Genomic DNA, 15304 nt, shown 5'->3' with positions numbered 1-15304 from the left:
TTCTTCACCATCTAGCTCGATGCTGCACCGACACATGGAGATGCTTAACAGATATATGTTGGATGAAAATTAAAAATAAGTAAATAAATAGAGGCTGGGCGCTGGGTTTATATTCTTCTTCTTTGTCCTATATCTCTCCCATAACTAATCAATTTGCAAATTTTAACAATTTGTATTTTTAATAACATTGATAATGTTTTTTTTTTTTCTATATCTTCTGTCCTTTTCTCATTGCCAGTTTGGGTTCATGACATTTGTTGCCTAAGATTATTGCAGTAAATTCCTCTTTTCCTCTAAGCTTGCCCTCATCTGTTTTCTTCAACAAGTTACAAAACACAGTGTGTTTCTTAAAATCTTTTAGTGCTTTCACATACAGTCTAAATGTGATAGGAGAAACCTCCATAACATGGCCCCTTCCGCATCTGCTGCTCCTCCTCTCAGGCCTGTGTCACTCCCATCTTCTGAACTTCACCACTTACTGCAGCACAACAGGCCTGGTCGCTCTGCTCTTCCTTCCCCTCAGACTGCCCTCAACCTTCACTGGCCAGTCCATCCTTTAAGACTTTGGTTCCTCCAAGACACTTTTCTGACCCATGCAGGCCCAGATAGGGCTCCTGTTTTTGCTTCTCTCTTGTGTCCGAGTCTGCTGAAGTTCTTATCGCACTTACCTCACTACTTTGTTATTGTATTTACTGTCTGATGGATCTATCACAGTAATTCCTCGACCTCAGGGACCATGGGGACCATGACTCTCTCTAACACTGGTACACAACAGGCAAATGCAATCCATATCACTCTAGCAAATAATTAACTTATTACACAGCAATCATATACCCAATACATGTTGAATGAGAATATTTCAGAGGTACAAGGCAGGATATAAGTGCTAGATATCAGATAGGAGATAACATCAAGAATTCAACTGAAAGAAATTTTTCATGGAATAGATGGCATTTGGAAATGAGCAGTAACCATGTGCTAGGCTTTGAGGTTATCAAGATCCTATCTAGTACTTGCTGTCATAATTACTAATTATCACTTATAAACAAACTTTCAAAAACTGTTCTGAATTTTAGTGTCTTTTCTTCTCTGATTTAAGATGATGAAGTAACACCACCTCTAAAATTGTAAAATTGTTATCTAAAAGTAAACTCACTTTTACAATGAGCCTTAGTAAAAAATATTAAGAGGTATTACTATGGCCAAGTTTCATAAAAACTATTATCTTATTTTAGCAAAAAATTACTAAGGTTATAAAATTCCTTTTTGCCTTTTAGAAATGGCTTCACAAACCTATTTGAAAATGGAATGTTAATACATAAGAAGCCAGCAGCAGGTTAATTCTTAGACTCAGCTTGTATTTGTTAGATCATTTTAGAGCTTTGTTAATTATAACTTGTAAATCCTAATCAGGCTATATTAAGAGGCTAAATAGAAGGTTACAATCTTGCCCTGCTCCCCCTATCCATACTCTAAAAGACTAAAATAAACACATCTACATGCACTCAGAATAAAAATAAACACTTCAGAGTCACATAATTGAGAAATACATTTTTAAGTAGGAAACACTGATTAAGATTGTAGTTTTAAAAACACAAAGGTTATTTGTGCTTTTGTTTCCTTCTAGGACAGATTTTTTTCATTTTAAATTATGTGAGTACTGAGATGTTTATCTTTAGACTACTACATGAATGTTGGTTGTGGTTTTTTTTTAACCAGTGCTTAGCTTGCTGAAATCGTATGAATATAAATCCATACTTATATATAGATCCTCAAAATGACAGACTGCAGACATGTACATTGAAAAATCCACAATGAAAAAGAAAAATATTTTAACCTTTTTGTGGATTCTCCCCTACACCACCATCAAATTTACTTATTTGAAACTATTATTGTGAGGTGGAAAATGAATTATTATGTATGAAATTCCTTTGGAGTTGCTTTAAAGTGCAAAACATTTTTTAAAAAAATAACTTAATTAAATTTTGGCCTGTACTAACCTCAAACAAACAAAAAATTCTAATTCCTATTATTCCAGATTAGCCTTTATTTATGAGTACTTAAATGTTTTAGAACTTGTTTAATTAAGCCAAGGGTCATCAAACTATGGCCCAGACAAGCAGCCTATTTTTGCAAATAGAGTTTGATTGGCTCACAGCCACACCTGTTCATTTAGGTATTGTCTGTGGCTGATTTTGTGAAACTGTGGCAGTGCTGAGTAGTTGACAGCAGGGACCATATAGCCCACAAAGCCTAAACTATTTACTCTTGGAACCCTTGAGTTTGAGGATCCCTAGTTTAAGCCATACCACTATCTGACAGCTTAAAATTAAAAAGCAGTTACTTACTGAACCTAAAACCAAAATGAAAAGATGGCTTTTCTCCTTACAATGTTTTTCTGTCCAGAGATTAAGAAACTAAAGCTGTGTAAATACTGTGTTATTCTTCATCTATTTGCTTACTAGCCTTGTCCCTACTCATTTTCCATAACAGCAAGTGAAATTTCATTCTTTTTTTCTAAATATTTGAAAATCACTACATGATAAAAGATGCGATTATGCCTCCTCCCACTCCTCATCTCAAAAAAAATTTGAAATAGAAAGGATTTTTCTCTATGATAGGCCTTTTATCAGTGCGGAACTTCAGTCTACAATATTAAATAGAGAAACTCCTTTTCCCTTTCAGACAGCTCTGATTGGTTTATTGTCTTTGTTCCTCACTTATACATCTCTCTCTCTCTCTTTTTTTAAGATTTTATTTATTTATTCATGAGAGACAGACAGAGAGAGAGAGAGAGAGAGGGGCAGAGACACAGGCAGAGGGAGAAGCAGGCTCCATGCAGGTAGCCTGACATGGGACTCGATCCTAGGTCTCCAGGATCACACCCTGGGCTGAAGGCAGCCCTAAATCACTGAGCCACCTGGGCTGCCCACATCTCTTTAAATCACACATAGTATTGCGTAATTAGCAATTAGTGAGCAGAATGGAATTCATTTCCTAGGAAAGGTAGCTATAGCCCCAGAACTACAGGAAATGGAGGAACAGCTCTCACAAGTTCACTTGAAGTAGAAATATATGCTACTAATATTTAATTCAAATACAGAGTTGTAGAATTTTAGAATGTTAGAGCCAAGGGTGTTACAGAGTCTGGGACAGCAGTGGTTCTCAAAATTCAGCGTGCATTAGAATCATCTGAAGAGTTTGTTAAATAATACAGAATGCTATGCCATCCCTCCAGAGTTTCTTATTCAGTAAGTCTGAGGTGGTCCTGAGAATTTGCATTTTTGAGAAGTTTCCAGTTGATGCTGATGCTGCTTGTTGGGGACCATACTTTAAGGACAGCAGTAACAGAGGAAGGGAGGGCTAACTACTAAGACAATATCTGAGAGCACTCAGTGGTGTAGTAAATCCAGGGGAGATGAGACCCTGTGACCCATACTGTTCCAACCCAGGAAACAGATAACCCCAAATCTCCACTTATTGTGGCTACCATGTGAACCAGATGCTTGAGATGCCAGGACATGGCCTCTTATACCCTAACCTTTGATGGAGACTCCGACAAATTCTTGTTATTTGAACTCCTTTTAAAATTAGACTAATAAATATTTCTACATTCTTACTGCTATTTTTGTCACGACTGTTTCTTGGTTTTAATTTTATTTGAACTCTGACTTGTTTCCTTGAGGTGATTCTCAAGTATGCTTATCTCTATGTTTGTAAACTATAGGTTAGGGTTGCTTGCTAACCATATCCATTATCTTTTTCTCTGACCTTAGTAATCTTAATTCCACCTTTTGAGTACATGTTTTTATATTATTCCCATATACAAATTATAAAAACCGTTTAAAGATCTTCCACTCCAACTGCCTTTACTTTACGATGGGGAAACTGAGGCAGCCAAATAAGTCACCCTGTCACACTGCTTAGTAAAAAAACCCATCCAGAGCCCACTTCTTCTCCTACCTACACCCATGAAGTCCTAAGCTACTGAGCTCATTTACCATGGGTGGATGAGGGATTTCATTCAATGTGAATGAAATGCTTGTCCTTGTGAAAGGCTACATGGAATTTTTCTAAATACATGTTTTGAAACCATACTTACTTGTAAGTCATTGTGTATTTTAATTGCTCTGAAAATCAGCTTCCAAATCTGCAAAATGAGGGGTAATAACACCTACCTTCAGGGCTGATTGTTTCTCTCCTCTTCCTGCCTTTCCTCTTAAAGTCACCTAGTAGTGTGAAGCTGCTAAAAAATAACCAGAACCAGCCTTTAATTCTTCCTTCTCATTCTTTACTCCTCAAGCCTCAGGCTGTTTGAGTTCTTCAGAACCTCTTCAATCTCCTGTCATTGTTTTCTTGAAGGTCTTAATGACCAACTGATTTTTTTTTCCCAGACATCTTTTCAGGCTTCAACTTGTTACCCCTCTACCAATTTCAGCACCCCAGACCACCACTGCTTTTCATTCTTTTTCTGCTACTTTTTCACCTGCCTCCATCTTGTTCACAGATTCTTCTTTCCTCCCCCTTCAAATCACATCTTTTCTCAAGGAAGTGTTTCTGCCTTTTTTTTTTTTTTTTTGTGTTCTATGTTCCTTCTCTGTGCAGTTCTAGCCATTCCTATAGTATTTATACACCTGTCTTTGTATGATCACCAAATCTACATCTCTTCTAAGTGTTAGCTGCCTGCCTGGTTTCCCCACACCACCTAATCCAAACAAAGTATATTTGAAACTGTGCTCATCTCCTTCCTCTGCCACAGTAACATTTCTCTGTTTGTGTTCTTTATCTTTATTAATCTTTATTCATCTTTATCTTTATTAATCACTGAAATGCATATGGAAATACACATTTCCATATACAGGACTTAGATTATCCAAAGCAGTCTCAAAAAGGAAAAAGGCTAGTAGGCATATAGTACCTAATTTCATGGTTTACTGTAAGGATAAAAATGTATCTGACATATGGATTAACAAATAGGTTAGTGGAGCACAACAGAGAGCCCAGAAATAGACCCATGCTCTATACTCATGTGATTTTTAACAAAGGTGCCAAAGCAATCCATTGAAGAAGGGAAGGTCTTCTGTGAACATGGTGCTGAATAATAAGGTATCCATATGGAAAAGCAAAATGAACCCTAGCCCCTGCCTTATACTATAAGCTGCAGTTAATTTGAGATAGATCACATACTTAGATGTGCAAAAAGTAAAGTTATACAGATTTTAGTGGAAAACATTAGAGAATATCTTTTATGACTTGGGGATGGGTAAAGATTTCTTAGGTCAACAAATGATAAATTAAACTTCTTCAAAATTTATAAAGTTCATCAAAAACAGAATCAAGAAAATGTACAGGCAGCAGATAAGGAAAAAATATTTTTAAAACATATCTGACAAAGGATGAGTATACAAGATATATAAAAAATTCCTATAACTCAGTATAAAAATATATAACCTAATTTTTCTAAGTAGGCAAAAGATTTAGAAGATGATTCACAAATGAAGATATACAAGTGTTCAATATCATTAGTCCTCAGAGAAATGTAACTTAAAATCATAATGAGGTGCTACTATATAGCCACTGGAATGGCCAAAATTTAAAAGATTGACAACACCAAATGTTGGCAAGGTTGTGGAGCAGCTGGCACTCTCCTACAGTGTTTTTGGGAATAAAAATTGGTACAACCATTTTTGGAAAACTGTTTTTCCTAAAATTAAACATCTACCTACTCTGTGACCCAGCAGTTCCATTCTTAGATATTTATTCAGAAGAAATTAAAACATAGGTCATAAAAAGACTAGTCCAATGTTTAATAGTAGTTTTAGTCATAATAACTAAAAACTGGAAAGAGCCCAGGTCCATCAATAGGAGAAGAAATAATCAAACTTTATTATATTTATGTCATGGAATACTCTTGAACAGCATAAAGGAATGGATTGCTGATAAATGTAATAAAGCATGCTGACTAAAAATATCTTATACAAAGAAGTACACATGGCAGCTGCATTTATGTGAAACTGTAGAGCAGGCAAAACTAATCTTTGGTGGGAAAAAAAAGTCAGAATAGTGATCGCCTTGATGGTGATGGAGTGGGGATTGACTGTTGTTAGGAATTTGAGGGATTTAAGGACTGAACAAGGAAAAAGATACCATTGGGCAGGGTTGCAGGAGAAAGGAAGCTCCTCATAGCATGAGACTGTCTTGGGGCTTATGATCAAAATACCAACATCCAGAAGAGGAAAAGGACGAGGGAGGTGAGGGGGATTGGAAATGAGGGGAATCAAAGAGGATGTCTCTGAAGATTACACGTCTCAGCAGCACAGCAGAGAATCTCTGGGTCAGAGAATTCTGAAGGGCAGGAGTGACGTGGAGTCTTACCATCACTAAGCTCTATTTTAGCAAGGCTAGCAGATATTGGGTGTAATTATGTGGCATACACAAAACAATCAAGCCACAAATGGCTAAAAATCTGGTTTGGGCTATTTTTTAAATAATCAGGTAGGTAAAAATATAAGTTTGATGCCATTATACTTTTGAGCTGGTGGTCTCAGCCTGCAGTGAAGAAATAAACCACCCATAGGCCAATACCTAGAAGCTGAAGCTAGTATATATAACAACTGAGAAGGGACAAGAGGAAATACTTTGGTGTGATGACAATGTTCCTATCTTGATGAAGTTTTAGACTACACGAGTGAATATATCCATTAAAACTTGGTGAACATATACCTAAGATTTGAGCATTTCATTGTACATTCATTTTTTAAGTTATAAGTAAATATTGAACTCTAGTTAATGATATTCATTAAGGGGAGAGGTACTGCTGTTATGTTGTTTACACAGAAATGCCAAAAATGGAATGGATTATTGAACAGATAGAAGGATAGGTAGTCGGGTAGATATATGATTAGATACTGAGGTGCAGTAAAATTTTAATGGTAAAATTTAGGTTAGTATATACATGTGTTTATTATAAAATTTACAACCTTGCTTTGTGTTTGAAAACATTTCATAATGAAATGTAAAAGGCCACCGAGTAGAGGGAGACTGAGGGACCAATTAAGAAACTATGCCATTGCATTAAAAAGATGTGGAGAGCTTTATATTCCTTGACCAACTAGAAGTTATAATGTTATAGAACTCATTCCTATATTTGATCATCTGACTAAAGATTTGTGGTGTTTGATCTGTTACAGGGAGAGTCCTTCTGCCAGTGTGGATACATGTACATTTCTCTCATCATTTGTATGCTCCAGCAGGACTCTGCTCATTGATGGCAGGGTAGAACTCAAAAGAGGCCTGCAGAGGCAGGAGCGGCATCTTTTCCTGTTCAATGATCTGTTTGTTGTGGCCAAAATCAAGTGAGTACACTGTAAACCCTCTCAGTTACCATTATAAAATTGCATTTCCACTAACAAAGATAACCTTTCTGTTCAGTGCTTACTGTAAAGAATGTCTGGCTTCTGTTACCATAACTAATATCTGAAGTGAGTTTTATGTTTTTGTTTTGTTTGACTTTTGAAAACAAAACATTTCAATTGCTTTATTCATTCAACAGGTGTTCACTTAGTTCCATTCTTTGCCACGTTCTGAATACATATAGGGGATACAGTGCAGAATGTGATGGAATGTGTGGGAGAAATTACAGATTGTGATTAGTGCTATGAAGAGAATAGGGTACAGCGTGAAGTAAAAATGTGGGGTATATGTTAAGTAGGCAACGTTGGGAGTTGGGGGGGGGGGGATCATTGAAGCCATGTGCATGGAGGACAACCACGCAAGGGTGGGAGTATCAGGAAGCGAGGGTAGTTGGGGGCTTGCCTGAGAAGCCAGGTGCAACATAGGCTGTGATAAGGAATTTGGATTTTATTCAAAGAGATTTTAATTAGGGGTGTACCACAATGTGGTTCATGTTTTTAAGGTCTTGTTTCTGGCTAGGATAGATAATGGACCAGAGAGTAGGCAAGAGTAGAGAAGCAAGGAGCCTGGACGGGCGGCTACAGTAGTCCTGAAGAAACTCAGTGAGGGCTTTATCTGGGGAGGTGGCAGTTAAATGAAGGAGGCACACATATTTGGAATGCTTTAGAGGTAGCCAAAAGGATTTACTTTCTGCCAAATACTAAATACCCATGCATTTAACACTCAGCCCAGAGTATGCTGGTTGCTACTTGCTCCATCCCTCAGTCTCGTTTATCAAACCTAATAAAAGTTAAGAGTATTTTAATAAATCCATTACCATCAAAGAGATTTTTAGTCACTAGAGAAAAGCAAAGACTTTTTTCAGCTTACCCTCACTCTCACCTCAGTCATATCATGTCGTAAATAAGACATGGGCACAGCTAAATTCTAATTTTGCAAAGCAGTGTATTTAGTATGAGTGGTATTACTAGCAATAGAGACCTCACATTTATTTGGATCATATTATATGTTAAGTATTTTTCTAGAGACTTAAACTTGCAGAACTGTTCTGTCAGGCAGATATTATTTTTCTCTTTTTACAGAAAAAAATTGATACTCAGAGAAGTTAAGCGACTTCACCAAGATCCCAAAGGTAGTCATTAGTTGAGCTTACATTTGAACCGTGGTCCATCTTACATCAGAGTCTGTGCTTTTAAACAATACGTGGTCTGCTATCTCTGGTACTTACCCCTTTTCTTATGGATTTTATTAGAAAATTCCCCCAGAGAAAGTTTTTGTTTTGTTTTTTGAGCATTAAATCAGGTCTTTTCTTAAGATTGTGTTGAGTAAAAGGATCTAACTAAACACTCATCTAGTGAGAAACTGTATAGAAAAGCTTAGTGAACCATTGATACATTTTTTTTAAGTTAGAGGCAATATAAAAATAAGGAAATGGTTTCAGAATCTGTTGGGTTTTTTCCTTTAGAAAAAAATGTCTTCTTTTTTCTCATTATGGTAAGAACACATAACATGAGATCTACCCTCTTAACAAATCTCTAAGTGTACAATACAATATTGTTAACTAATAGGCAAGATTTCTAGAATGTATTCATCTTCCATAACAGAAACTTTATGGTTGTTAATGAGCAACTCCTCTTTTTCTCCCTCCCCCAGCCCTTGGCAACCAACACTGCACTCTGATTCTCTAAGTTGGACTATTTTAGATATCTCTAAGTTGGACTATTTTAGATACCTCTTATAAATACTGATGTATTTCATTAGCATAATGTCCTCCAGGTTAATCTGTGTTATTGGACATTACATTTCCATCTTTTTAAGGCTGAATAATATTCCATATTTTCTTTACCCATTCATTCATCAGTGGACACTTAGGTTCTCTCCACACCTTGGCTATTATAAATAGTGCTGCATTGAACTTGAGTGTTAATATGTCTTCAAGATCCTGATTTTAGTTCTTTGATAAATACCCAGAAGTGGGATTTCTAGATCATATAATAGTTCTGTTTTTAATTTTTTGAGAAACCTCCATATTGCTTTCCAATATGGCTGAACCATTTTACATTCAACAGTGTACAAGGGCTCCAATTTCTCCATGTCCTTTACCAGTACTGGTTGTCTTTTTGGCTTGTTTGTTTGGTTTTTTTGGATTTTTTTTTTAATAGCCATTCTGACATTGTGAGGTCATATCTCAGGTCTTAAAATTTGTAAGACTGAAATCTTATGACTTATCTTTTCCAACCATAATAGAATGAAACTCACTATCAGCAAAGCTTAAAACATGTTTTGAATGTAAGTAATGCCTATGATGTGATTTTGGAAGTGGATTTGATGTTATAAGGAATATAGAGAAAGAAAAGTCTCCCATCCACGCCTCTGTACTAGGTCCATTTAAAGTGATATGCTATTAATAGAGGAACAAATCATTCTTTTAGTGTAGATTAGGTGTCATTTCTTTTCTTCAAATGTATTGGATGGATTCTGTATACTAGGTATTATGATAAGAGAATCGCAAAGATCCTACTACATTTTCCTAACAATCCTCCAAGATGAGTTGTTTTAGGTAATGAATACTGAGACTCATGGGAGTTCATCCACGGTCCTATGACAGAAGGTGGCTGAGCTAGGGTCTGATCTAGGCCGTATTCCCAGTGGCTGGCCTGATGTACTGTTCCCCCTTGTACCCATTATGTGTATAGTTTTACGCTCAGTCTGCAGGTAGATAAGCAAACAACAAAAACTTGCTTTAATAATCCATTTCCTGTGCGTTAGGACCTTAGAGACTTTTTACTTGTAACATATATTCAGTTCTTAGGAAGGAAAGTATTTTCCTTCACCCTTTTTAGGTGTTTTTCCCTCAGAAATTATGATAATATTTGGAGTAGAAGATTTTCATTTTCTTACCTGTCATTTATTGTTTTGTATTTTGCTAATGTCCAAGTTGTTTTATATAACCCATATAGTGTTTTGCTGAAAAACCTTTTATATAAAGATAGTTTCTTTACCACTAGAAAATTGCTGTTTTAAATATACCGTCAAATCTGTGCCCCTCACCTACTTTTATAGCTGATTTTTTATTTTGACAGTCCCCTTCCTCACATAAGATATATACCTTTTTTTTCATATGCTGCTTTTGAAAGAACTCTGTGTCTACTTAAATGTTTTTATGAAGTGACAAAACCTATTAACAGTTGATTTGTGTTTTTATTTAAGAGAGTCAATCCATGAAAGATTATTTTAAGTACTTTCTACATTTACTAGGGACGTTAAGAAGTGTGAGTGATCTAAGTTAATTTGGGGAATGGGTGGGCATGAGCCCAAGACTCTCGAGATAGAGAAGACATCTAGATTTGAGAAGGTAATCATTAGTATTGAATACTGCTGCCTTAAAAAAAATGTTGACCAGAATTTATCATTATCTGGTCATTCTCATAAATAACATTTGATGCATTCACAGATACTCCTATTTTCTTTTCTTTCTTTCTTTCTTTTTTTTATTTATTTATGATAGTCACACACACACAGAGAGAGAGAGAGAGAGAGAGAGAGAGAGAGAGGCAGAGACATAGGCAGAGGGAGAAGCAGGCTCCATGCACCGGGAGGCCGACGTGGGATTCGATCCCGGGTCTCCAGGATCGCGCCCTGGGCCAAAGGCAGGCGCTAAACCGCTGCGCCACCCAGGGATCCCCCTATTTTATTTTCTGAGCAAGTAGGGAAATATGATGAGTTTTATTTAGGTCAAAAAGATGAAGAGAAAAATGGAGTTCTGATTATTATTCATTATCAGGAGAATTTACCATCAGATACTTGTGGAATACACCATGCTCTCTATCCCGAACATACTTAGTAAAACATTTCCATCTCCAAATGGAGGGAAATTTCCTTAGAATCCTGTATATTTCAACAGTTACTGGGATTGCTTCCAGTATAAAGATTGGAACACAGGAAAACAAGGAAATAGATTCCTCATCTTAATAAATTTGTAGTAAGGGACTACTCTGTGGAAATAGTTAGGTTGTTAATTTGTTTTTTTCAGCCAGTTTACATTAGATTTATACTTTTAGATATTTATTAGAATAGACTAATACTATTGGAAATTGAGCATGAAAAATATGAAGAAGCACACTATGACTCGAGGACTAAATATAAAATTTTATTTAATACTAGTTTTAAGTATTTTGGAACTCATCCATTTATTTTTGTGGGCATAAGTGTTTATGAGATTCCTCTCTACCTCCATAGTAAACAGTCTCATCAGAAAGCCTTGTAGGTACATAGAAAGACAAAAGTAACACTCGAGGAACCTGGCTGGCTCAGTCAGAAGAGCATCTGACTCTTATCTCCAGGGTCATGCATGAGTTCAAGCTCCAGATGGGGTGTAGAAATTACTTAAATAAATAAAACTTTTAAAAAATGAGGCTCAAAATAGAAAAGCTGAAGGGAACTTCATGGTAAGATATCCGTCCAGATACTTATAAGACCAACAATATCCAGGGATTTTTAGTTAAAGGTATTAGATAAATTCAGAAGTCAACACTGCTCAAGTTCAGATTCTAGCTGCACTAGTTAAGCTGTTTGATTTTTGCCAAGTTACTTAGCTAAATCTGTCTATGGCTCCATTTCTCCATCATCTATAAAATGAGGTTAAACCAAATATGTGCAAAGTGTTTACCACAGTGACTGACACATGGGAAGTTCTCAGTAAATACAAGCCAGTAGAACAGAAATGATTGTTTACACTTTCAGACAAATTTTTGGTTTTTGTATCCAAAGGTGGATAATCTTGACACTTTATTGATCTAGGGAAAGAATCATTGCAATGACTTTCTTCCAGGGCAGTAAATGTCAAAAGTTCTCACCTGGTATCTGAAGTATCTGATATAGAGAGAGACCTGCATTAGGAAAAGAGAAATGAAAATATACCTTTCTTTCCAAAAGATTTATAGTTTCAGTTTTATATTTCCTAAATAGTTGCTATCAAAAAATAAGTTTTTTTAACGAGGAAATAAAAAATAAGATTTTATCTTCAGTTGAGTCTGTGTCATTTTTAAAAATCTAAAGATTCGTAGCAACAGGATGAAAAATATTCAAATGAAACAGAAAGACATCATTATGTCACAAGTCTCTTTCCTATTACACTTAAATTAAGTGTGCCCTAGGGGAAGTATAAATGAAGCTTAGAATCTAGACTATCCTACATGTATAGTTCCTGAAGGATCCTTTTTCATTTTATAAATCCTACTGAAGAGTTCTGGATTTAATATTCCATGGAGTTTTAGGAATACTGCCATATGAAGTATCTTTGATTTCATGTTACCTTTTACTATTTCCACAAATGGTTCTGAATGGTAGGAAGTCTGCAGGTTTCCCTGAGCATTCTTACCTTTCCCAGTGCCTTCATACTAAGTCTTGGGTCCATTATGAGCATTAAATCTGTGAATTTAGGTCAAGAGATAATGGTGGTTTCAGTATCAGGTTCTAAGGGAAATTAGGTAGAAATTGCCAAAAAGCAATATTGTTGCCAACTTGAAGTAGATCACCTTCTGAGTCCTTGGAGATAAATAGTAAGTGTTAACTCCACTTAAGTATAGTACTTCCTGCCTCTTTTTTTTTTTTCCAGTTTAGTTTAGGGTCTGTTTTTAGTCTATAGTTTTTTCATTTTAGCCAGAATGTAAGGGGAGATGATATAAACAATATCTTTTTTTTTTCGTGCCATAGAATCTTTAAGTATAAAGACTTCCAATCACGTCACCTAGGGACCATTTTACCCACTGCTCTGTTTGGCTGCCAGTCTCTTGTCTCTTTCTTCAGCAATGGTGAGGCAGATACCCTTTCCACAGGGAAGAGAAATCCATGGTTTGTTGCCTTTGCCAATAACAAAAATGTTGGAGAGTTGGGTGGCAAAGCTGTTGCCATTGGCATCTTTCACGTGAACTACATCAGAAGAACCAGGGTGTCTCTCTCAGTTGGTGATCACACCAATTCTTCCCAGGTTGGCACCTCCAGTCACCATACACATATTACCAGTATCAAACTTGATGAAATCTGTAATCTTTCCAGTCTCCAAATCAATCTGAATGGTGTCATTCACCTTAATGAGGGGATCAGGATAGCGGATGGTGCGAGCATCATGAGTCACCAGATGAGGGATTCCTTTTGTTCCCACAAAGATATTTCTCACTTTGCACAACTTATACTTGGCCTCCTCAGGTGTAATCCGATGAACAGCAAAGAGACCCATGGTGTCATAGATTAGACGGAAATTCTCCCCAGTCTTGTCAATGCTGATGACATCCATAAAACCAGCAGGGTAGGTGATATCAGTTCGGACTTTGCCATCAATCTTAATAAAACGCTGCATACAGATCTTCATTACTTCATCCCCTGTTAGGGCATACTTAAGTCTGTTCCTTAGGAAAATGATGAGAGGAAGACATTCACTCAGCTTATGGGAGCCAGTAGATGGGCGAGGGGCAAACACACTGGTCAGTTTATCCAGCATCCAGTGCTTTGGAGCTACTACACACTTCAGATGCTTCTTGGGACCACGAGCTATGGTTGCGCTAGGCACGAAAAGATATAAACAAAATCTTAAGAAAGGAAACATAAACTAAACTTTGCTTGTAAAGACTAGGAAATCTTGTAACCATTTAGTTGGAAATATATTAAAAATTCCTCTAATTAATTCTGGATAATAGATTTTAAGTGCATCTATCTCTCTTAATGTGAAAATTTTATAAATATTTTCATGAATAATGTGTATTTTAATCTTTTATTCAGCCACTTAACTTTTTTTGGAGTAGGCAAGTTATAAAAAATAAATTTTTTAGAACAGCAGTAGATTTAAAATTAGATTTTTAATCCAGACTCAATGTTCAACATGGAAAAATAAAGTAGGCAGTTCATGGCTATTTGCTGCCCATAAATGTAAGCATGAGGCCTTATACACCAAATGTTCCAAAGGCCTTGTTGGGCCAAAGGTAGCCAAGCATCTTAACAGTTTCCTGTGGTAGGCACTGAAGTTACCAACAATGAATAAGACATTCTTTAATCATGATTACTGGAAACTGTCCTGTTATCACAAGTAAAGAAGCTCTCATAAAATTTAAGAAATAAATAAGTGTTGTCTGGTTTGTATCTTTCTAGATACAACAACAACTTTAAGATAAAAAATAAAATAAAATTATGTGACATGTGGACAGCAAGCTGTGTGGATGAAGTGGGAGAAGGCAACACCAATGCCACGAAGTCCTTTGTCCTGGGCTGGCCCACAGTGAACTTTGTGGCCACTTTCAGGTAAGAACCATAGCTTCTCCTGTATTTACATGTATAACACTGTCAATGAGATAGTTTCTAGGATGGCAAGAAAAAGCTAATCAGATTTTGTTCTGATTTTTGAAAATATTTTATTCTAATTAAGTTATTCGGAAGTTAGTGACTCTTCTTTTGACATACCCCCAGTAAAGACACTTTAATACCTTTCACTTCTCCCCCGGAGTTTCTTATTCAAGTATGTGGAGAGTAATGGTAAATATTGAGAACCATGGAGGCATTTAGCTTGAATTGACCAGTAATTTTTACGGGGGCTCTGCTGAAACACCTACGGACTGTGGGAGAGGATTAGAGTGGTCAGAGCTCTAGGACCGCCTCTCTCCAGTCTCCCCATCCCTCATGTTCAAGTATTGTTTTACAGCGTGGGCTTTCGAGTTGGTCTTTTCAACCCATTGAAAGAAACTTCTACTGAAAAATTTTATAAAATAGTTCAGTTAAGTTTGAATAACTGGTTTATATTCCAAATTTTCTTTTTTTTAAGATTTTTTATTTATTTATTTTAGAGAGAGAGCAAGCAGAGAGACGAGCAGAGGGAGAGGGAAAGGGAGACTCCCAAGCTGAC

General features: G+C 36.3%; 1 protein-coding gene and 1 pseudogene across 1 annotated transcript in view; one reads left to right on the top strand and one right to left on the bottom strand.

Moving 5' to 3' along the window:
- Nucleotides 1–15304, top strand: part of ARHGAP20 (Rho GTPase activating protein 20) — a 134720-nt gene that overhangs the window by 72715 nt on the left and 46701 nt on the right. Inside the window, 2 exon segments of the mRNA XM_055306426.1 lie at nucleotides 7191–7355; nucleotides 14557–14706. Coding sequence (XP_055162401.1) covers nucleotides 7191–7355; nucleotides 14557–14706 — 315 coding nt within the window.
- LOC129497810 (40S ribosomal protein S4, X isoform-like) lies at nucleotides 13173–14465 on the bottom strand (annotated as a pseudogene).

Source organism: Nyctereutes procyonoides, unplaced genomic scaffold, assembly GCF_905146905.1.
Source record: "Nyctereutes procyonoides isolate TBG_1078 unplaced genomic scaffold, NYPRO_anot_genome, whole genome shotgun sequence".
Taxonomy (NCBI): Eukaryota; Metazoa; Chordata; class Mammalia; order Carnivora; family Canidae; genus Nyctereutes; species Nyctereutes procyonoides.
The sequence above is the reverse complement of the archived record's forward strand: the minus strand, read 5'-3'. Positions and strand labels throughout refer to the sequence as shown.